This window comes from Tauraco erythrolophus, chromosome 3 (genome assembly GCF_009769465.1).
Source record: "Tauraco erythrolophus isolate bTauEry1 chromosome 3, bTauEry1.pri, whole genome shotgun sequence".
NCBI lineage: Eukaryota > Metazoa > Chordata > Aves > Musophagiformes > Musophagidae > Tauraco > Tauraco erythrolophus.
The window spans coordinates 69,278,435-69,300,023 of NC_141467.1; the positions used below are offsets into that span (position 1 = coordinate 69,278,435).

Genomic DNA, 21,589 nt, shown 5'->3' on the forward strand with positions numbered 1-21,589 from the left:
TTTTTATGTTGCAGAAGAGATGGAAAACATACGGAAAGTAACAGTGTGATACTAGTTCTTCACAGCTTTTGATTATCTTGTGCCACCTACCTTGTCTTGAGAAATGGCTTCTTCTAGACCAACAGGAAAGGGAAAGCTCAAAAATAAGTGGCCAAAGTGGACCCCAGTACATGTCTACACTGACACTGATAGCACAGCTCTTGAGACGTTTCATCTGTGTGCAGTGATAGCAAGCAAAGATATGCTCTGACAGGGGTAACCAACTATCAAGGTGTCAGTTGGTCACTATAAATATCCTGCTCATGAGAGACTGTAACAGATGGGTGATGGTACTACGCTGTCTCTCTTTGTTCTGACTATGTGGAAAAAAAGAGTTCCGCAACCTCAGAAAACCCATACTTTCCTCCATCTTACTGGTGTGAACCTAGAACTAACATACCACAGCATTCTTTTATGAGTGAAGTCTCTTCAATTCAGATGTTTTCTGTACCCTTGTCCTTGGATGAGGTTTTTATTTTACAAGAACCTTACAAGGAAAAGCATCTGTCCAAATTGGTCATAATAAAATAAACTTCTCTGAGGTGTTTTTTCCTGACTACAAAGGAAGAGAGATATTCTTGAAGGCTGAAATGTTCGGGAAGTATTAAGATAATCTCTCTGCTTTCTGTTTTGGAGGCCCACTTGTATTAAGATAAAATGGTAAAGTACAGTTACAAAGGTTTCTTTCACACTCTTATTGTGGACAGGACCTCAGCCAGATCACTTTCCTCATTCTTGCCACCAGACGCTACGGTTTCTTCTTGCAGCTGCTAGAAACAGCAGCAAGCAGTAGTCCGTAGGTTCCACAGAGATGCTCCATGTCTTTAACAGTAGATTTTCTTAACCTTCAGGCATAATTTCTTTTTAGCAAACATTGTGAATTTCAGGATCTTGATAAAATACAGGCTTTGTCCTTCAGCAAGGAATGCTAGAGCAGCTGTAAGCCAACAATTCAAAAAAAAAGTCTCAGCAGGTATTTGACAAGTGAGAAAGCCTGCATATGCAGCCAAGGATTTGAGCTACCTGCATAGCAGTCTTGCCAGTGCTCTCATATTGCAGATTGCTATGTTAATCATTGTACACGAGCAGTTTTAACTAGTAATAAGTAATTTTTTTTAATGTTAGCCAAGGCTTTAGTCACAAAGTCTTGTTTAGGTTCGTCTGCCGTAGAGTTCACACTGTGTATTAGTGACATGAAGTTCTGAGCAAGACTACTTCCTTAACAGTGCTGACTGGTCATATGTCTTCATGAAGGTGGTTGAACATGAACACTGCCATGTAGAGGAAGAATACTTATCCATGTGTAGTATGAACAACTGTCTAGATGGCACTGGGAAGGAACAAAGGATCTAAACTGAAATCTGATTTTAGCTCTCAAACTTTCATTTTTATTCACCCCTGCTTTTTAACGATGACACTAACTATTCTCAGACTTGCAAATGTTTGACTGGCTCACTACTAAGTAGGAGCAGTGCCTGTAAACAAGACTGTGGCCAGTAAAGAACGAGAACTTTAGGAAAAGCAGCTACTACGGTTAAAACATTAGCTCTTTACTTACAAAGAGAAACATGGAAACATGCTTCTAGTGTTCTAATACAAAGATCAGTCTTAGCATTTTGTATTAAAGCAGAAAGAGTTTCCCAAAATGCTTCTTCCAAAGTTCTGACTCCTTTAAAGTTTGTTCAGGCTCCAGAAAACACAGCAGAAAGATGAGGTTTCTTGGCATTGGTGTTAATTTTTAATTTTCTTAATATTTTTGTTGGTGCTAATTTAAAGGTCTTTTAAACTTTTATGTAAAAATAAAGCTATGCACAAGGGGACACGAACAGTGCTCCAGTTGCCGAATCTTCTTCCAGGTTCCTTGGCACTGAGAGTTGCCAACTGCTTCCCAGTGTAAGATTTTACCTCTGAAATGTGACAATAAATGAGGAATTAAAACACTGAAAACTGTGTAATTCAAGTTACTAGGTTGTGTTGTATAACATGTCAAGATTAGATTTGCTTAATAATATAAGACTTTAATTAGCCCATCTAGCTCTTAAAATGCTTTCTGGACGCTATATTCCTAAGTGTAGTATACAGGATGGTGGATTGAGTAGCTGGTGGTACAGGTATTAAGTAATATGCATTTTAACAAAAGTACAGATCAAATAAAAATTTGTTCTGAATATTAAATGTCTGCTTTCAGAATTACTGTTCTAGAAACTAGGTGCATAGGTTTGAGAGGAGTACCGATCCACCACTGTTACACCTGAAATCAGATTTGGATTGTGGCAGGAGGTACCATTTTTAAGTAAAAGTGCCCGTAGCGATAAAAAGACCTCTTGCACTACAGAAGTTACATCACCCCTTCACAATAGTAAATATTGTGAAGTAAAAGCATTCAAAGTACTGAACTCTTCTACTGAAATTATCTCCCGATTTTGCCTAAGTTTTCAAAGCAATTTCCGTGACAACTGAAAGAGTGAATCTTCTGAGGCCTACAAGTGACAATGAGCTGTTTCATTTTTTAGGTATAATAAATGCAGCTTTTAATGAGACCTTGAGAAGTCTTAACCTCTTTACTGGGTTTTGCTACAGAAGAGACAGCAGAAAAATGGCTTTCTTTACCCATCTGCGTTATGGCCATCTCCAGAACAACGGTGCGTGTCAGTGTCCATAGCTGGAGGCTGGCAAGCTACGCACACAGTATGTCCTTCTCGCAGGTACTGCATCCATCGAGCATACGGCCGATTCTCCAAAGCACAGTGGTGTGAAAGAGATTCTGTTTTAAATTCCACACAATATCTGCTCAGAAGGAAAAGCAGTAAGTTAGTTATGATAGATGATGCACAAGCTAGGTATGCACCTTAAATATACTGACATATCATACAGGTTGTATTTGTGAAGTGCAAGTTAGACATCATCGTTGCTAACAAGACTATTTCTGACCCTAACCTAGTTAATGGATCTTAAAAACATTATGTAAATAATTTCTCATTCCATGCTTCAGTCCAGTGCTTTATATAGTGTTCCATATTCTTAAACTATATTGAAAAACAGATCTCAGTAACCCATATTTTTTCTTCTATGCTGCTAAAAGAGGAACTGGAAAAAGAGGCTTTAAGAATACCTATGGACTTTGTTGTTCTGGGGAAAGGAGCATAGGGCAAAGCATTATAAGCATTATAGACCCAGTAATAGCCTAATTTAAGCTTCATAACCATCTCTACTGGTGACCAAACAAAAATGTTACTGCTTGTGTCACCTAATGTTAAAAAAATGTTCTTTTGAAACTGATCACATTCAGCCCATTTTGTTTGTTCAGAGGTCTATGTCTAATGACTTACACTTAATGGATACCTTCAGCTTTGCTTTAGCATTATTTACTGTTTGCTTTCAAAAGCAGCTATCCTCAGATTTGCCATGACCCCAATGTCTAATTCAGGACAATTAGCAAGTAATAAAAAAACCACCAAACATCTAGAACATGGAAACGGACTGCAGGAGAGGAAAACAGTACAAGCTATAGCTTATTGTTTAATTATTGCAAATTTAATTACATTTTTCTCTGTAGTCAGCTATTTTCTATTGAACAAGATGACCCACATGCATATGATAAATAGATTACCCAGCTGCTTCTTTGTCTGAAGGCCAGAGAGAAGACGCTGCTCGTCGTTTTCTTTCTTTACCGTATTCAGAGGTAGTTATGAAAGCAGGGACTGAGGAAGAACACAGTTACGGTAAGGCAGCAAGACACAGTTGAGTCATATTTCAATTACTGTAACCGCGGATGAATGAATCAGGAGCTTGTGGATGGTGATGCTGACTGACTTCATTGAAAAAGTGGTAAAATATTGGCAACATCAGACCTCAACCTCATTCCCTACAGCTAAGCTCTCTTCTTACTCAGAAGAAACATATCTAGAAATGCATGCAGGCTAGTCGGTGAGGAAACAGGATGTGCTGGAATCCTACAAGGAGCTCTGTTTCCTTTTCATACTGAATTTGTGTTCTAACTTTGCACAGAGATAATTTGATACTTACTGAGGGGCTTAAATCAAGAATGCATGCAGCTTAGTTGTTTACTTAAATTAAGAAAAGCCTGAGTAGAAAAAAATATATAAGAATAGAATGAAGAGCAGTATGACAGTAGAAAGTAAGGTTTAAAATTGTGGTTTTAACCAGCTAGCTGCAGATACGTGTGGGATTTTTTTCCGTTCAATGACATCAGTAAATTTTCTGAGGCCCTGATGGGCACAGATAAAGCAAAAAACGAATACCATGTTCCTGGCCGCAGTCCTCTCCCTGGTAAGTCAGGTATTCCAGGCAGCCGGCCTTCTCCTCTAGAGCAGGACAAGGTTCCCCACCGTTTTTCGGTTCCTGTTGTACGTAGCGCCTACGTATCCGCAGGTGGGGTTGACATTGTTCTGCACAGCCACTCCAGTGACTCCACTCCCCCACAACACATGGAAGAGCTGCAAAGCAGTATTAAAACATTACTAGGTGTTGAGAGTTCTGTTTTATCCTAATTGGTCTCAGAAGCTTGAGTATTAAGACTGTGTCTGTTTTTTTCTTCCTTACATACTTTCATTTATAGGGTTTTAAATGCTCTTCTAGGAGTTTGCATCTTCAAATTTAACATTCAATCCTGCCTGCGGTGTTTGGCTCCCTATTCCATCCCTTGTCCAGAAAGAAACAGCTCCTCATGGAAACCTTTCACTACAGCTGTGGGGTTCTCCTATACCGTCTTCTGAAGAATACAGCGTTAGCCTCGAAGGAGACCAGCTCATGGATTATCTAGACCAGTGACTGGTCTGACCTACCTTGGCAGTTTCTACACCACCAGATTTGGTTTAAAGGCTGGAACATAAAGTAGCAGAATTCAGGAAGCCTTTCAGCCCTCTTGATTCCCCTCAGATTGATTTCTAACCCCTTTTCCTCAACGCTGAAAAAAGTTCCACCGCCACAGCTTTGTTGCCATGTTTTAACACAGGGCATCCTGCTCCACAGTCCTTGCTGCAAAAACAATTTTTGGTGAAAATTTTGGTTTTGTTTAGTCTCAGAACAATGCAGGGATGTGTGTAGAGTTGTTTTTCTGTCTGTGTAACTACTGATATAGATGGAGCTTTACAACAATACAGATATTTAAAGGTACTAAATAAAACGTATAAAAACATAATTTTAAGGCCCTCTTTCGTTCATTCCCAACTGTAGAATAGTCCTATGGATATTTGAATTTTACTTATCATGGATCACAAACTTCCTCTGAACTTGACCAAAACATTATGGGGAAAGTGTCATTATTTTGAAATTAAACTTCGAATCATAAGAAACTGCATTTCCCTCAGGCAGTTTAAATAGTACAGGTACCATATGCTTGTACCTTTGGTGTCTCCTAACCCAGCCTAATACTCAGAGGTACAAAGAACTTCATCTGTTAAATTCATGTACATCAGGTGAGATCACTGAAGGTCTCATATGAAGAAAGAAAAATTATTCAGTTTGTATTCTGTGGTATTTCTCTGGCAACTGCCTAAACCTTTAGACCAGTTATGGCCTTTGACACCTTTTCGATTAAAGAATATGCAGGTTCTTTAGGAAAAAAACCCTAAATTATCACATCATGTAGAGGATGAGCCTTATTTCATTTTTGTCACATTTTGTAACCTTTCCAGGGGAGATGTAAATGATACACTAAGCATCTGTTAATTTTGGTATTGTCTTGAAATTTGGAAATGATCAGATCTATCATATCTGTTACCCACTAGCCATTTCCTTCCTTATTTTATTCTCTGCAGTGCATCTAATAATGATGGCATGTTCCTTGTAGCTATCATTTATATTAAGCATGATAAGCACTTTTCTGATCTATACTTCTCCCTTCTCTTGCATTTCTCTTTTATATCCTGGCAAAGCAGCAGCTCTGTCTCAACCTTGCCAATGTAAGCACGGACAATATGCCAAATATACAAATAATCTACTCCGGAAGAAAAGGTTTTGGACCCTGATTCCCAGAATACAGAAACAGGTGACAGATATGTTATTCCTGAGTAAGAAGCTACATAACACACCAGTCCTCACTTTATTTGTCCATTAACACAGTAGGCAACAGTAAAAAACACACAACCATTTCATGTTTCCATGAAACTGAGCTTTCTTTACCCTCATCTAGAGGAACACCAAGCCAAAGGTTTTTAACACTGTGTGGCCTAACAATTCCATTTTTAGTAGTCAAAATGAATACTACACCTCTTCGAAACTGCACTGAGTGCTGACCCCTCAGGGGCTGGACAAGGATGACCTCTGGATGCTTAACCATGGAACAAACACAATCCTTCCAACAAGGAACTTCAAGTCTACACAGCCTTGGCAGGCAGAGCAGTGAAAGAACAGGTAAGAAAAACGGCTCACACATGTGCATCCATCAAGAGGAAGAATCCTCTGAGGATAAGCAGTCATTTCCCTACATGAGTAGTCCTCAACCTGTGGCCTATGAGGACATTTAATTTGACCAGTACTCCATTCCCTGTAGCCTCTTTTCCTGGAGGCCACCTGGTAGGTGCTCCAGGTTGGGCAGTCACATTCCTCCAGATCACTTCCCCTCTTGTCGGGGTGTGTGTCCAGAAGGAATGTCCTCTGCCTGGACACCCACGGCAGCACCAGCTTTCCTGTGTGTGCATGGTCTGCTGCTGGGCAAGCAGGGGATGGCCAGGTCTGCAGCTTTCCTCAACTGTGAAAGGAGACAAGCCATCAAAACACTGCAGCCCTGTATATGAGTCCATGCTGCTTTCCCTAGTATCATTAGCTGTTTTTTGTCCTCTGATGGGTTTGCTTTTTCAATAAAGTTATAATCGATGTCATGTAATTGAAATACTAGCACATAGCGTCTTATAAAAACCTAAAGGTGCCTATGTTAATATCAGTTTCTTATTCATATGGAAATCCCCCAGTTCTTCAAAGACTTGTTTTTACTGCACAGTGTAAATAGGCTTCAAATTTTCCATGTAGTGTGAATCACATTTTACTTGGCTTCTCCACTCCTTTATAAAGGCAGGTTTTCGATATGATAACTTCAAGAATGGTACAAAATATATGTTATAATCAATGGTTGGAGTATCTTGAATTGGTTCTGAATTGGTTTGGGTCATGCCACTCATTATCTAGTTAAATGAAGCTTTTTCCTTTCCTATGTGTGCTGTTTCCCATTAGCTTGTAATGGAACATAACACGTTTTCAATATTTTTTTTTCTATATTTCCTGATTACAGTTTAAATCCCCAAGAAGCTTTACAGCTTAACCACTAGTTACATACTTGTATCAGTGTTGTGGGAAAGTGATGGGACCAAACTAGTTTTTCAGGAAAATATTTTATTCCTTCTGGGATTCTGCCAGTACAAGACATTGGGAAGAACAAGTAAAACGTGATAACCTCTTTGGTGTTTGTGACTCTTTTCATAAGGCACAGAAATTGCTGGGTTTGCTCTGTCACTACATCTCTAATTTCTTGGACCACTACAGACATTGTTAAGCAGGTAAAACCCCAGACAGAGGCTACCTGGCAGATGTCCTTACTGCACTATTACAATTCCCCTCTTTTCCTCTCCCCGTGCACCTGTTCTGACCACACTTAGAATCATAGAATCATAGAATGGTTAGGGCTGGAAGGGACCTTCAAAGGTCATCTAGTCCAACCCCCCTGCAAGGAACAGGGATATCTCCAACTAGATCAGGTTGCTCAGGGCCTCAGGGCCTCAGTTGCCCCCTATTTGAGTGTCCCGACACCACCAGGCATACGAGTGGCTGAGGATGCCGTGTCCCACACCCTAAGGAACTCCACTGAAATGGTCCCACAGAGCAGCCTTGGGTTGACCATCCTGCTTAACCCTCAAGCATTCTCTGGCATTTTCTTCTACTTACTGATAAACACCGTCCCAGACAGCTCCTGGGTATGATTTGTAGAACAGCACTGGAAAATAGCATGGAAAAAGCATATGGTTCCCTTTGCCACACGCAGATCCCTGACACTGCACTGCCAGGCACTGCCCTCAGACCCGTCCACGTACCCCAAGGCACGCGACACAGTCTCTGCGGCTGTGAAGGCACCACTCTCACATGTTGCAGCACAACTCTCAGACACTCGTTTCAAGCATTTGAACTAGAAAAAAAGAAAACCAGTGATAGTAAAAATGTCTTAGACCCTGGCCTTACTTTATTTAACAGTACGAGCACAGGCTTTGACACTTCATCACACATCTTAATTCTACCTAGAGTACACAAAAGACAGTAAGTGTCATCTAGCTGGGTTTCCTTATCTGTTGACTCTCTTCCAAGTTGGCTGTAGAATGACCTGCAGAAGTAAGAATTTCCACATAATTTTAATCCCATATTAGCACCTTGATGTGCAGATAACGTCAGGTCTAACATCACATTTTCCATGCAGAAAAATCCCAAAGAGACTCAGCAGCTGCATAACGAATAAAGCGATGACTTCACGCCTTACTGGAATTAAACCAAGCTGGCAGTTAAATATTGGTCGTCTGCAGCAATACATGGCAATTTTATGGTCATCAAGATTTAGAACAAGAAGTATGAATTGCCTTAGTCATGTGGAATAATAAGAATATTGGGTTGCCAGAATGGAATTTAGACAGTGGGATAATAATGTCGCTCTTGCAGTCAATACCCAGCAATTATTAAGCGACAGTGCATCAGTTTTGTGCCTCATTGGAAAGATGTCAAATTGCCCAGCAAGACAGAGAACGGGTTCCAGAGCTGACAAAAAAGGAATGGTGCCATCTCTTGAAACACAGAAAGAAGTATCAGGGACCCATAGCTACATCTTTATGGTCTCTGTCTATGTTATTATTGGTCCAGCTTAGTTAACACAATGATGATCCATTGAAACAATGAGAAGGACGCAAGTCAAAGGAATCTGAAGGACAGGATTTGTGCTCAGGTGCCTACCAAGATGTGGAAGCTAATGAGACACTTGGAAGTTCAAAAATACACAGAAAAATTACATTTGCTCTCCTATGAAACACAGCTTGAGTGGTCACAACTTTTCCCCTATCCCCCCCCGATTTATAGCACTGTGAATCATAGATTTTTTCTGAGTCATACTCTATTTAATTTTTTCCCATCTCTAGAAAAAAGAGGATTACAGTATCTTCACTGAATCACTGCACAACATATGTTGTAATGTATAAGGATCTGCGGATTTTCTCAGAGTAACCACTTCTATTCAAATGATGAGGTCATTCCTTTTTCAGGCTTTCTCATTGTACAGTACGTTCTATTTTAAATGCTCTCTATGTACAAAAATATTCTTTCTTCATTGTTAGAACTATAAGGGAACTTATTTTAAAAGAACTGTAAAGAAATCTATTTAAAAACCCTTGGACTTAGGGTCAGCGGCCCATGGACTTCTGCGGAGCCATCTATTTATAAAGTACCAGACGTACTATGATTTTCAAGCAGACAGGATTTAACCATGGCATTGGCAGCTTCAGAACACCCCTCCTTTCAGTGGTTTCTATTATTTTTGAGCATTGTTTTTATATTGTTCCTAACACATTTCTTGATTACATATACTTGAGGATGTAGGCACTTTACGCTTTCCCCAAATACGTCGTCCTGTTAAATATTTGCAGTAGGATGAAATGTCATTTCAGCTGGTGCTGAAATCCTGAGTGGTGAATAGGCTGACAAACAAGCTGTAGGACAAGAACCATTGGTCACCTTTCTTCTCGTTTCTGTTTTAAATTTTTGAACTCTACATTCAAAGCAGTATTTTGAGTGAATTACTCCAGTAAAGACCCTTGGTGTCATTTAACCACATGGACAGAATTTAGAAACACTCGATGGTGAGACCTGAACATCCAACAGGAACAAAAATTATTTTAAAATTTCCAGCCATGCTTGTCTAAGTTGATATAAACTCCCACTGGAAGTGTTTGGAGTTTCTGTTTATGAAAACATAACTTACTGGCTGCTCCCAACAGAAAGTATCTATGATCATTTCCCTTCAAAAGAATGACATCTTGTGATCAGTTTTGTAGTTTGGGATGTATGAGTTCTAGGACCACCTTGCCAGGCTTCCAAAGTCCTGTCCTCCCATGCTACACCCATGCAAAGCGTCCTTCTCCCTTTGCTTGCACTAGCACTAGTGCTCACACAACCCGGCAATGATGCACTGCAGGGAGTCAAAACAGCCAGAAACGGGTAATATAGAAAATAGAAACAGAGTTTAGCTCCCTTAACTGGGCCACCAGAGACTGCCAAATTCCAGCTCTGGTGCAGGAGAGACACAGAGAGACTTCACTGAGACTCCATCTTCCCCTCTGGATCTAGGGCACCCACCCACATCCATGCAGGGTCCAAGACAGAGCCAGCACAAACACATCATGCCTTTTGAGGCAACCACCACTGAGCTTGAGACAAAAAATACCATCCCAATTAAAAATAAGGCAACGTCAGATGCCAGGAGTCATGGTAAGAAAAGTATCTAAAGTAGAACTTTTCAAGTACAAGTTCGAGCTTCTTTTTGAAAAGCATAGAATTTTTTATCAGATCACAGCTCAGTTTTAATGCTAACACTATGCACCTTTATTAGCTCTCTCCTGTTATACTTGAGTATTGAATATCATCTGATTTACTGAAAAGACACAATGTGCTATAAGACAAACAAGCACCTTGTCAGTTCTCCTCCCACTGATTTTCCTGACCAAAGGATCGCTATATAAAAAAATGCTGATTTTAAAAGATGCTACCTTCTGTCAGACCTTGTGGTACACATTTTTTCCCTTATGTTGCTCTAGGACGAAGGCAGTTTAGCTGTTGGAGAACTGACCAGATTTTCTCTAGAGACCTGGGGTCAGAGTTCTGCTCTGCTGAGCCTTTCTGCACAGCTTTACATCACCTCGGACAAGTCTACGCATCCGACAGTCGTACTCCCCCTTCCCAAACCAGGCAGACGTAAGCCAACTTGAGTCCCAAAGCTATGTGGCTATGTCAGCACGGCGCTAGCCTGCTAAATACACCCTAATTAGCAGGACTGTGCAGTGGAGACTCATGACTTTCTGGCTGTAGGCTGGCGTGCGTCCCGCCAGCTGGGAAGAGACGTTAGGCTGTCTGAGCACTAGTGCTGCACCTGTAAAGCGAGGGCTGTGTCCCTCCGCGCATACGGAGGGAGGGAGGACAAATTGTGAAGACCACGAAGGGTAGAAATACCATAGAAAGAGGGGGTATAAATACCTACAAGGCTGCTGGCTCCAGTTTGGTAGAACTGGCCCATTTTCCCCTTCTTGCCATTGCTCCCCTGGGAGCCAGGCCTTCCCCCGCTGGCCCTTGGCAGAGGACCCCTACGCTCATTTCAAAGTCCTTGCCTTGATGGTGGATCCTTGCCAATTCCTACCTTTAGAAACGAGGACAAAACCTCACCCTGGGAGTTTCTCCAATTATTTAATTGATATTTTTCTGGCAAGACATGAGGAATCAGCTCAGAGACACAGGTGGAGCTTAATGAAGCTGCCTGCTGTCTCTGGAATCCTACATCCCCACTGTAAGTGACGTGTGTTTGGGATAAGCGTGAGTGAAAAGTAAGTAGCATCACATTTTTTGAGGGAAAATAACTTCAGACTGGCAAACCCCAGGCACTGCACTACAGATGATCCAGAAACCTCGAAAACGTCTAGTCTGGGAAAAGTCTTCCCGCTCCTTTGCCTGCTGCTGCTGCCCTCACGCAGCCCCATCCTGGTCCCTTCTCACGCCTCCACCCCGAGCCTCGTGATACCGGGGAGGAATTTGGCCTTGCGGAGCCCCCTCACCGCACACCCCACCTCCAAATCCGCAGGCAAACTTCCAGCCCACGCAGCACCGGCAAGCAACAGGCTAACTATACCTGGAGAAAGGGCCGGGGGTGCCCGAGGGATCCCTCGCTCACCCTCCCCCCCCCCCCCCCCATCACCCCTCTCGGAGGGCTCGCTCCGGGCTTCGGATCAGCCCGACCCGACCCTCCTCCCCTTCCCCAGGGATGGAGCGGGGGGCGGACGCACCTACCCGGGCACGCCTGGCCGTGGTCGTGGCAGCAGTCCCCGGTTCGCCGGCACCCTCCGTCGCAGTAGCAGGTCCCGTAGCCCCCTCCCTGCCTCCATCCTTCACCGACACAGGCAGCGTCCCGGCCTTCGCAGCACTTCCCCGAGCAGCTCCCTCCGGCCCCGCTCCCGGCCCACAGCAAACCCAACCACAGCGCTCCCGACAGCGCCGCGCTGCCCATCACCGTGCCGCCCCGACGGGAGGATCCCGCCACCGCTCCGCGCCTACGATCGCCACCGGCACCCGGCGGAGCGAGGCGGGATGGGCGGGCAGGGAGCGGGGGAGCGGGGGGGTGAGGCGGGGGCGGCCGGTGCGGCCCTGCCCGGCCCTGCCCGACCCTCTGGGAGGGCCGGGCAGGACCGCGCCGGCCGCCCCTGCGTCTTGCCCCGTGGGGCCCTGGACAGCGGTGAAGTTCCGCGGCAAAGTTTCGAGGTGTGGGAGGTGAGGGAGATGGGGAGGGGATGAGTGTCCCCGAGGGTGTCCTGCAAGTTGGTGTCCCGCATGGGGCTGATCCTCACGGGATCCGCATGGCAGTGACCCACACAGCCGTGACCCACACAGCCATGTTCCACACAGCAAAGTCCTTCAGTGATGTCCCACATAGTGATGATCCTCGCAGCGGTGTCCTATACAGGGGTGTCCTACACAGCAGTGACCCACACAGCCATGTCTCACATAGCGATGTCCCTCACCGTGATGTCCCGTACAGTGATGACCACCTCAGTGATGTCCTATACACAGATTTATAGGATTCAGTGATGTCCTATACACTGCCATGTCTTACACAGCCACGTCCCATGCAATGGTGTCCTGCAAAGCAATGACCCACACAGCCATAGCCCTCCGATAGTGTCTCACACTGCAGGGACCTATACAGCGGTGACCTGCGATGTCCCCCACAGCCATGCCCCTCACAGCAACATCCCACATGGTGATGACCCTCACAGCAGAGTCCCACACTGCAGTGACCCCCACAGCCACGTCCCTCGCAGTGATGTCCCTGCTGCACTACAATGTCCTGCCCGGCAGTGTCCCACGCAGTGGTGAGCTACAGAACACGCAGCCGTGTCCTGCACAGCGGTGTCTCTCACAGGACTGATCTGCAGAGCAGTGTCCCACCCAGCGGTGCCCTGCGCAACAGTGGCCCACACAGCTGTGAACTGCACAGCCGTGCCCTGCACAGCAGCGACTCACTTAGCAGTGACCCACACAGCTGTCCTAGAGTGTCCCCATCCACCTCCACACAGCCCAGTGGGGGAGGATGGCCTGGGGCCACCGGATGTGGTTTATTGGTACAGGCACTTTCCCATTTCAGGACGCATCCCACACAGCCAGAAGCATTCGCTTGTGTTACATTTTTCATTTTCTTTCTTGTTTGTTTTTTTTTTTGTGTGTTTTTTTTTTAAGTTCTGTTTTCAGAACAAACAAAAGAAACTGTACTTGCAGGTGCACAAGGAAAGTGGGATGGATCCCCAAGTAGCTTCCTAAAACACGAAGATTTGGATTCTGGTTTTCAGTTATCTCCAGTCCTAAGAAGCTTTCGGGACTAATGGGACCTGATCATTTTAGCCAAAAATCAAATCCCAAAAGTAAGTAGTGAGGTGACTGCAAAAATATGTCAGCTTTGCACCCTTCATTTTGCAGATAGTTAGCTACTAAGGCAAGAGACATCTGGTCTCCCAAAGCTGCCTACAGATGGGAGGTAACAGTCTGTTACATTATCTGCTACATGTGGGCACTTGGACCCCCTGAGACAGCGCAGGCCAGCCAGAGTTTAATTTCTTTTAGCCATCACGACGTTGCTGTTAAAATGTTGTTTAAATCCCAGAGGATTGGGTCTGTGCTGTTATCCAGTGTGCCATTAATGAACTCGCTGGCACATTGCCAGCCTCCAACTTGAACCTGTGAATAGTGAACATTGGGGGAGTTCCTGCAGTGAGTGAGAGGAGAGCAAGACTTGCAGCCCGCCTTGGTAAACGGTGGTACGAGACCAGGAATGCCTCTTTATGTTTTCCTTTTCTTTATTGGATTCCTGCAGTTCTCCTGAAAGGCAAAATATTAGCAAAACGATGGAGAAACTACCTTTGTAAGTAGATAAATCGTGTGTGGATGACATGCTAAAAGGATAAGTCAGTAAAACTTGGATCATTTTGGAACATATTAAAGAGTATCTTTCTCTTAGTGGATATGTTTACAGAAAAAGAAGAAACTATGTCTGCAATGGTCTGGTAAAAGAAAATAGAATATAAATGAAAAAAGTTAAAATTTCTACTAGATGCAATAAAGCAGATTCTTCAGAGCAACCAGAAAAAATAATCTTACTTAAAGGAGAGGAGAAACTCACTCAGCTTGTTCCAGCAAATACTTTGATTTTTCTCTTTTTTTTCTCCCTAATTCCTCGTTATTAGGAGTAGCACTAGGTAACTTGTGAGTGAGAAGGACAAAGAAACTCAGCAAGGTGTTCTCAGGCAATGAAGCAGCATTGAAACCCTTACAGGCAATTCCAGCAAAATAGCAGAAATATCTTTCTAGTTTGACATGAAATGGTCCACAGAAAGTAGGTGTTGCTCATGCCCTGCTACTGGTTATGGAAGGGCATGGGCAAGGCTGATAGAAAAGACAAATATAGTTAAGCTTAGGGAATGGGCAGAGCTCCTGCTCTGTCTTCCTCATAAGCCATGGAGGAGCGTTGCATGGAGCAGAGGTCATCAGTCATCTGTTCCACACATGCCCTCGGTGCTGAAATACTTCTTAATCCCAGAGATGAGGAGAAATCTCAGGACTGTATTGTAGTCCTCTCAAAAGCGGGTGTTGCTGCTGGCACTGAGATTTTGAAAGCTGTGGTCTAGCTCAAGTTGTCAGCCATTTTTGTGCTTTTCTGCCATTTCTGCCCTATTTTAGCTTTGAGTACTCAAAATTCAAATTCCCAACTAAAGCACAACTGCAGTATTATATGGTAAGAGGGGAAAAGAAACCAAGGCTGTGAAACATGTTTTTCAACTAATTTCTCCAAAATGTGAGCGGTTCCAGTAAGTCTCATTCCATTGTTTTCATATTTCCAACCAAAGTGTTCCCATTGCCTTACATGGAATTATCCTTGGTTTATAATACCACGAAGACAAAACTGAGCCCAACAGTTCCAACAGTAAACTAGAAAGAGAATTAGAAAGAGAGCTAGTCTCTGTTATTTATCATGCTTACCAACTCTATTATTTACCATGATTATTTATGCTCTTCCTATATAAAGCATGTAAAGCACAGCCAAACTCTTACTGTCTGTCCATTCCTACAGTGCATGTCTACCCATAACATTAGGCAGAAGACTGAAAACACCTGCAACTGAGAAAAACTTCCGTCTGGGAACACAATATATGTTTGATAGTAAAATATCTCTCTTTTATTTTGCAAGTTTAACTTACAGCTGCAGTGACTTTGAGGCCCTGATATAAAGACTGTTCAGCTCAACTTCAAAGTCTTTTTCAAATGCATTACCTGTCAGCCTGCAGCATTCCACAAGCCCACACCTCCTCACAAGCAAACTCTCTGGAAGGTCCTAACTTGCACAAATACAGCTCATTTTTCCTTACTGCTAGGAGGTTAATCTGATGGCAACAAAATGAGAAGACTTCAAAGATCTTGCAGGGCATTTCTTTCTCTTTTAGACCCATGTTTGCACACAGCTCTATTTGTTTTACAGAAATACCCTTCCGAAAGCAACCTGCTTACATTCTACATTGAGACAACATGGTGACTGATGTGACTACAAAGGCTACAGGCTGTCTCCATCCTGCTACGCAGGATCACGCTTCCTGGGAGCACCACAGTCCGTTGCAACTTGAGTTTGTCGTAAGAGGCCCTTGTTCCCCTTGTGAAAAAGTAGACTTTCTCCTGATAAGAAAAAATCCCTACTAAGGTGAATAACCAAATCATGGTGTTTGCTAGTGTAGCTGACAGCTTAAAGCAATAGCAACATTTTGTATGTGAGAAAAACGAGAAGTAATTTGTCTTCACTAATGATCAGCCTGTATAAGAACTCAGTAGATGATACATAAAGGAAGGTTTCTATAGTTTCTGCTGTTACACAGAAAACACAATGCTGTTTCAATGACTAGCTTGAGCTGTTCTACACCAAATTGCTGATAAGAGAGCATGCTGAGTACCTGGCTACGTTTGACAGAGGTCATTTGCTGTGCAAACAGCCTTCCCCTTCCACCTGCTTTGCCCTGGCAGTGCTGTCGGGTGCGACCATGCCATAGGAGACACATTGACTTGCTGTGTCTCAATTGCAACCATTGATTTTGGTTGGGGTCGGTAATGACGCATGAAATTGCTTGAATTCTAGAGGTTAGTGGGAATATAGCAGAGCTATCCATCAGGATATTTTTTAGCTGATTTTTAAAGATTTTCACCTTCTCTGCAAGTTATCAAAGAAATGTCCAAGTACTGAGATGAACACAGAGTTGCTGTCAAGCTTCCATGCAGAAGAAGTCAGGCAAATCTGTATGCTCGACCTGAGTGGATCAGGGCAGGAAAACACCCTTTTCCTGTTTTTTTTTCCCGAGTTTCTCTTTTTACAGGTTCAGGGAGCTGAACTGAAGAGAAGCACCTGAGCCAGCACGAGGAAGAGGAAGCAGCCCAGGGCAGGATGAGCAGAGGGCAGCAGGACTGCCTCCACACACAGCAATCAACCATGAGACTGGCTCAGCTAGTGCACATGGTAGAACATTCTCCTTACTCTATCAGCCTACAACTACATCTTCTGCCTGAATAAACAGCCTATGGCTTGTGGAATAACAATATTGTAGTCATAAGTAAATTGTCTCATATTAGCTCTTATTTTATTGTAATTCAAAATGTTACTATAATCTAGAAGTGTCGTCATGATGTCATTCTAATTTTCAGTTGTCTTAGTGATGTTGAGAACAATACTCCCCAGGGCTTTTTCACAAGGTGAATACTCAGCTGTGTTGGAAGAAGAGCATTTGCAGCATAACCAATGATGCATGAAGTGACGAGTTTTCTAAGTTCTGGTCCTGGAAAGTCAGCCTGTTACTCAGACAACCTGTCCTGGGTCTTCAGGCCAAATGGGACACTTGTGCTTTCAAAGGCTTTGCTCAAATGTGAAGGCATCTATTCACGATGTGTGAGGAACACAACCCACTTGACTCCTGTTTGTCAGCTACCTTCCTGCAGAGTTTACCAGGTAGTTTTTCTTTTTAAACGCATATGATCAGTTCGAGTAAGAGAAGGTGGCAGTTTAACATAAACACTTTCCAGAACAGAACTGCCTCTTATAAAATAAGAATCCCAAGATATTATTCCACATACTTCCCTGTTTCTCCTACTTTTGGGTTGTTTTGTTTGGTAGTTACAGACCTCCTCTTTTCTGTAATCATGACTAAATCAATTACTTCCTTTCCTGATGGAGGAACCATTGTTACCATTTTAAAGAGAGGAGAAAACAATACTGAGAGATTAGGGCCCCTATCCAGCAAAACACCTCAGCACTTGCATAACCCAAGGCACATAATAACCTCACTGTAGGACTGTTACCTTGTTCCAAGTTATGCAATTTCTGAGGATTTAGTGAACCTGGGACTCCTGGTGTGCCCAAGGGCTCCCTGAGATGCAGCTCCCTTGCTCTCAGCTGCAGCCACCAGCCTCTCCTCCTGGCACAGCCCCACAGCATCCACGCTGTTCTGCTAGATTTACAGCAAACATCAGCCCTGATTTAGGCCCAGTCAGCTTCTTTTTCATCAGGATATAAACTCAGAGATGAATAGCTTATCCTTAAATTCATTATTTAAATTCATGCAAAAAGTGGCTAAAACTGTTTTTTCTCATTAACTCCGGATCAGATTTGCCCTGCTGTTTTAAACTATAAACAGTATTAGCATAGTCCAAAACTCAGTCTGTTTATTTATTTCTTTCTCAGTCATCACATCCAGTAGCAAAGATTCAGCATCTTGGAATTAGTGGATGATTTTGATGACGGTGCATTTTGCAGCTCCCCCTCCTGAAGCTGATGAATGCACTGTGCTAGGGGGAATAAACACACTTTTTTCTTTGTCAATTAAGAAAGCAGGAATAACAATGAGTTTATGAAATTAGGGCACTGAACTGTTGAGAAAGAGAGTCTTTTTTCTGATCATAATCCCACTTTTAAGAGCCTCTGCCAATCTTTCTACTGGTCTTATGAAAAGATGAATTTTGCTGACTTGAATAATTTGAAAATAAATGATGATTCTGGTGTACACTGACTGGCAGAGGAAACTGTTTATATAATTCTGGGCTTGCTAATAACCCTCTTCATAGCTCGAATTGGTGCCAGGGAAGCTGCTGGCTATGTAAAATTGCTTTCCTATTTCTTTGCCTTTATTGTTTTCTGTCACAGCTTATGGTTTTTGGTTTGTTTTTTTTTTTAATTAGTGCACGAACTATTTTTAGTGTCTGTAGACAAAATGTATTGTTCGAGCTAAAATGAGGCCAGGTGCCATGAAAACGTATTCAGGGAAAGACATTTGGAGCCAGAGTTTGTCTTTGGCTATGTGCAATGAAAGTTTGCGTGCTTAGCCCCATTAGTTACAGCCATGTCACTTCACGTAAGTCAGTGTAATTGTGTCAGCGTGCAGGGCAGATTTTGGCTCTCAGGCTGCAGAGAAATATTCTCAACAGCACACAGCTAGCATCTACAGCATCTAGAATATTCTGAATTATTTTCAAATTCCACACATATCTTGCTGTTTAAGAGCAGAACAATGAACAAAGCTTTTCAGTCAGATGATAGACTTAGGCAAATGTGATTTTTGATAAGGCACCTCTTTGTAACTCATCTGATCAACCCTGTAGGGATCTCAGAGTCCCTGTGTTGTAGGCAGACCGTACGCTACCCCAGGTTCTACCCATGTGTGTACACGCACGTGCTTGCACCATGCAAATAGAGGTGCAGCGAGATTTTGTGAGCCCTGATTCAGCCTGAAGGAAATAGAAAAAGCTTTTGTATGTAACAGTCTCATCTGAGAGGCAAGACATGGAGACCTATCATATCAGTTTCCTTCAGAATTTCAAATCAAGCTCAAAATCTTGACCCTTTTCTTCACGGTTGCCCAAAGCCCAGTCCCACACTATTCCTCTCCTCTAGACAAGCATTAAATTCCTCTAACACAAAGAGGGCTTCATTACCAGGGGAGAGCTTATCTGTGTGGAAGTAGTATCCATAATAAGAACTCATGGAGGAATCCACCAGAAATGAAGAGGTCTCCCAAAGAACCAAGTGCCTTCTGTATGCTGAGTAGTATCTCATTCTTTGATCTTACCTAAACAAAAAGAAGCCTATATGTTTACAAAAAATGACCCCCAAAACATACCAAAACAAGTCACTCTGATGTGCACACTTTCCCTGTTAAAAAAAGAAAGAAAAAAAAAAAAGACAAATATTACTCATGTTGTTAAACACACTTGTGGAAGTTTATCCAATACTATGGCAAAAAGAACAATACATGACAAGTTTAGGATCAGTCCTAGCTGCACCTATTAAATGGATCCTGGTACTCTTTTCACTAAAAGAAACCAAGTATTTCATAAAGAGAGAAAAAAATATTATCTCCAGTCATCTGTCATCTGTGCAATGCAGGCTTTTAACACTTCACCAGATAATTCCCATGTAGATGCAGATAGCTTACAGTTAAAGAAGCTCTACTTTAAAGTACCAGGCACTTTCAAACTTTTTCAGGTTACGTGTCCCTAAAATATTCCATCAGACGCACAGACCTCTGCAGAAAACTCACAACATCTAGTATACAAAAATTTACTTTTCTTAATCATCTTTGAAGCAGTCCATAGAAGAGCCACACAGGTCACAAGCCGATAACCATCAAAGCAGAGAATCACTTTCAGGAAGAAATCAGGCATTGATTTAGAGACTGGAGATAATGCAGAGATAGTGCCACCAGATCCTACAGTATTCCAAATATCTATGTTTTCATATATGTTCAGCCAGTTTTTCAGCATCCCACCCTCGGATCCTGCCAGCAGCATAACCACCAAACCTGCTGTAATCCACTAGTGACCTTCAGCTGGAGGGGGACAGGGATGTAAAAGAAAACAGAGGGTGAAAGGATGAGCCCCAGAGATTGGCTTGGTTGGAGGGTCTGCTTTAGACTCGCCATGGCCCACTCTGGTCTTTCAACACCAGAGGATTTGAGTATATTCTTCTTCTTGCAAGTACCATGGTCAGGACCTGAAGGTCCTCAGGAGATGTGTAGGTACTGGAGAGGGAAGCTCAGAAGTATGCAGTTAGTCCAGTCATTACCACTTTCTTCTTGTGTTCCAATCTGTCCTGATAGCAGTATCCTTTGACTGAGCTACCACAGAACCACAATGGGTGCATGTGGTAGAAAATGAGCCTCATCATATCAAGGAGAGAATCCAATTAACCACGCAGACTTACATCAGTGGAGGATCTACTCTGGGAACACCCCTCCGTTGCCACCATAGCCTTCAAGGCCTCTCTCAGGAGATTGTCTTCAGGCGTCCTCAGGACTGCATCACCCACTAAACATGACTTGCTTCTCCCTCCTTCTCCATTTCGCTCCTCCTGCCCGCAGCATGGCCAGGTGCTGCCCAATGGCCCTTTGTGCTCGCTGTACTTGCAGCATGCGGCAAGTTTGTGATACATGGGTGGAGGCAGCAGCTGAATTGGAGGACGTTTTCCACAGAGACCCCGAATGACTTATTGCCTGGTATACCCTCATCTCCAGCTTTGAAGGTTTTTCTCAAGGAGGTAAGTGGCCTCTCTTGGACTCTCAGAGGGGTGCACGTGAGGGGCCTGGCAGAGCGCTGGTGTGTTCTTAGCACTTACCCTGCTGGGAGGACTATTATGTGCTTCTTTTTTTGGGCAACCAGTAACGGATACTTCCTTATTTATAGAAACACTAACTAGAAGTGCAGGCAGGAGCGATGACCACAGAATCAAAAGGCCCTCTCACTGCAATGTAAATATTTTTGAGTGCTTTAGAGTCCCGTTTACAAAACCTGTGTATTGTTTTAAAGATAATATAAACTTTAAAGAAGAGGTCAATCCCTAGTCTCAACTGATGTCACTCCACGTGACTGACGTGGAAATGCAACACTGCACAGAGATCTGCTCTGCTGTGTTCACCTAGTTCATGTACTCAGAAATTCTCAGAGTGCTCTGCACTTCATAAAATGGCCCTGAATGAATTTATTTTTTTTTCCTGGTGTTCTTCCTGATGTATAATACCTGCATCTCCTCTCCCTTTTTCAAAAGGCATTTTCAAATATTATTGAAGAGGTCTACAGGAACCTTCTTCCCTGATGGTGCAGCAGCAAGCAGTGAATGAGTGAGGGTTACAACTGGGGACAAGCAGTAAGAAATCATCTTTTCTGCTGAGATGTTGAGTTTACCTCCAGTCCAGACTTTGGACACCGAATGGATGCAGGTCTTTTTACTGCT

The 21,589-nt window shown here is 43.1% G+C and overlaps 1 protein-coding gene across 1 annotated transcript; it reads right to left on the reverse strand.

The window, feature by feature from the left end:
* Window positions 1-1,828: 1,828 nt before the first annotated feature.
* SBSPON (somatomedin B and thrombospondin type 1 domain containing) lies at window positions 1,829-12,295 on the reverse strand. Its single transcript, XM_086609400.1, has 5 exons — window positions 12,079-12,295; window positions 4,302-4,496; window positions 3,650-3,740; window positions 2,650-2,826; window positions 1,829-1,946 (listed from the first exon to the last, which is right to left on the reverse strand). The coding sequence occupies exons 1-5, from the start codon at window positions 12,293-12,295 to the stop codon at window positions 1,829-1,831; spliced, it is 798 nt and encodes a 265-aa protein (XP_086465526.1).
* Between the last annotated feature and the right edge of the window lie 9,294 nt (window positions 12,296-21,589).

Coding starts and splice junctions, on each gene's coding strand:
- SBSPON (XM_086609400.1), bottom strand. CDS start 12,295: ATGGGCAGCGCGGCGCTGTCGGGAGCGCTGTGGTTGGGTTTGCTGTGG. Junction 4,497..12,078: donor CCACGGCCAGGCGTGCCCGG/GTAGGTGCGTCC, acceptor ACTGCTTTGCAG/CTCTTCCATGTGTTGTGGGG. Junction 2,827..3,649: donor TCAGACAAAGAAGCAGCTGG/GTAATCTATTTA, acceptor CCTTCTGAGCAG/ATATTGTGTGGAATTTAAAA.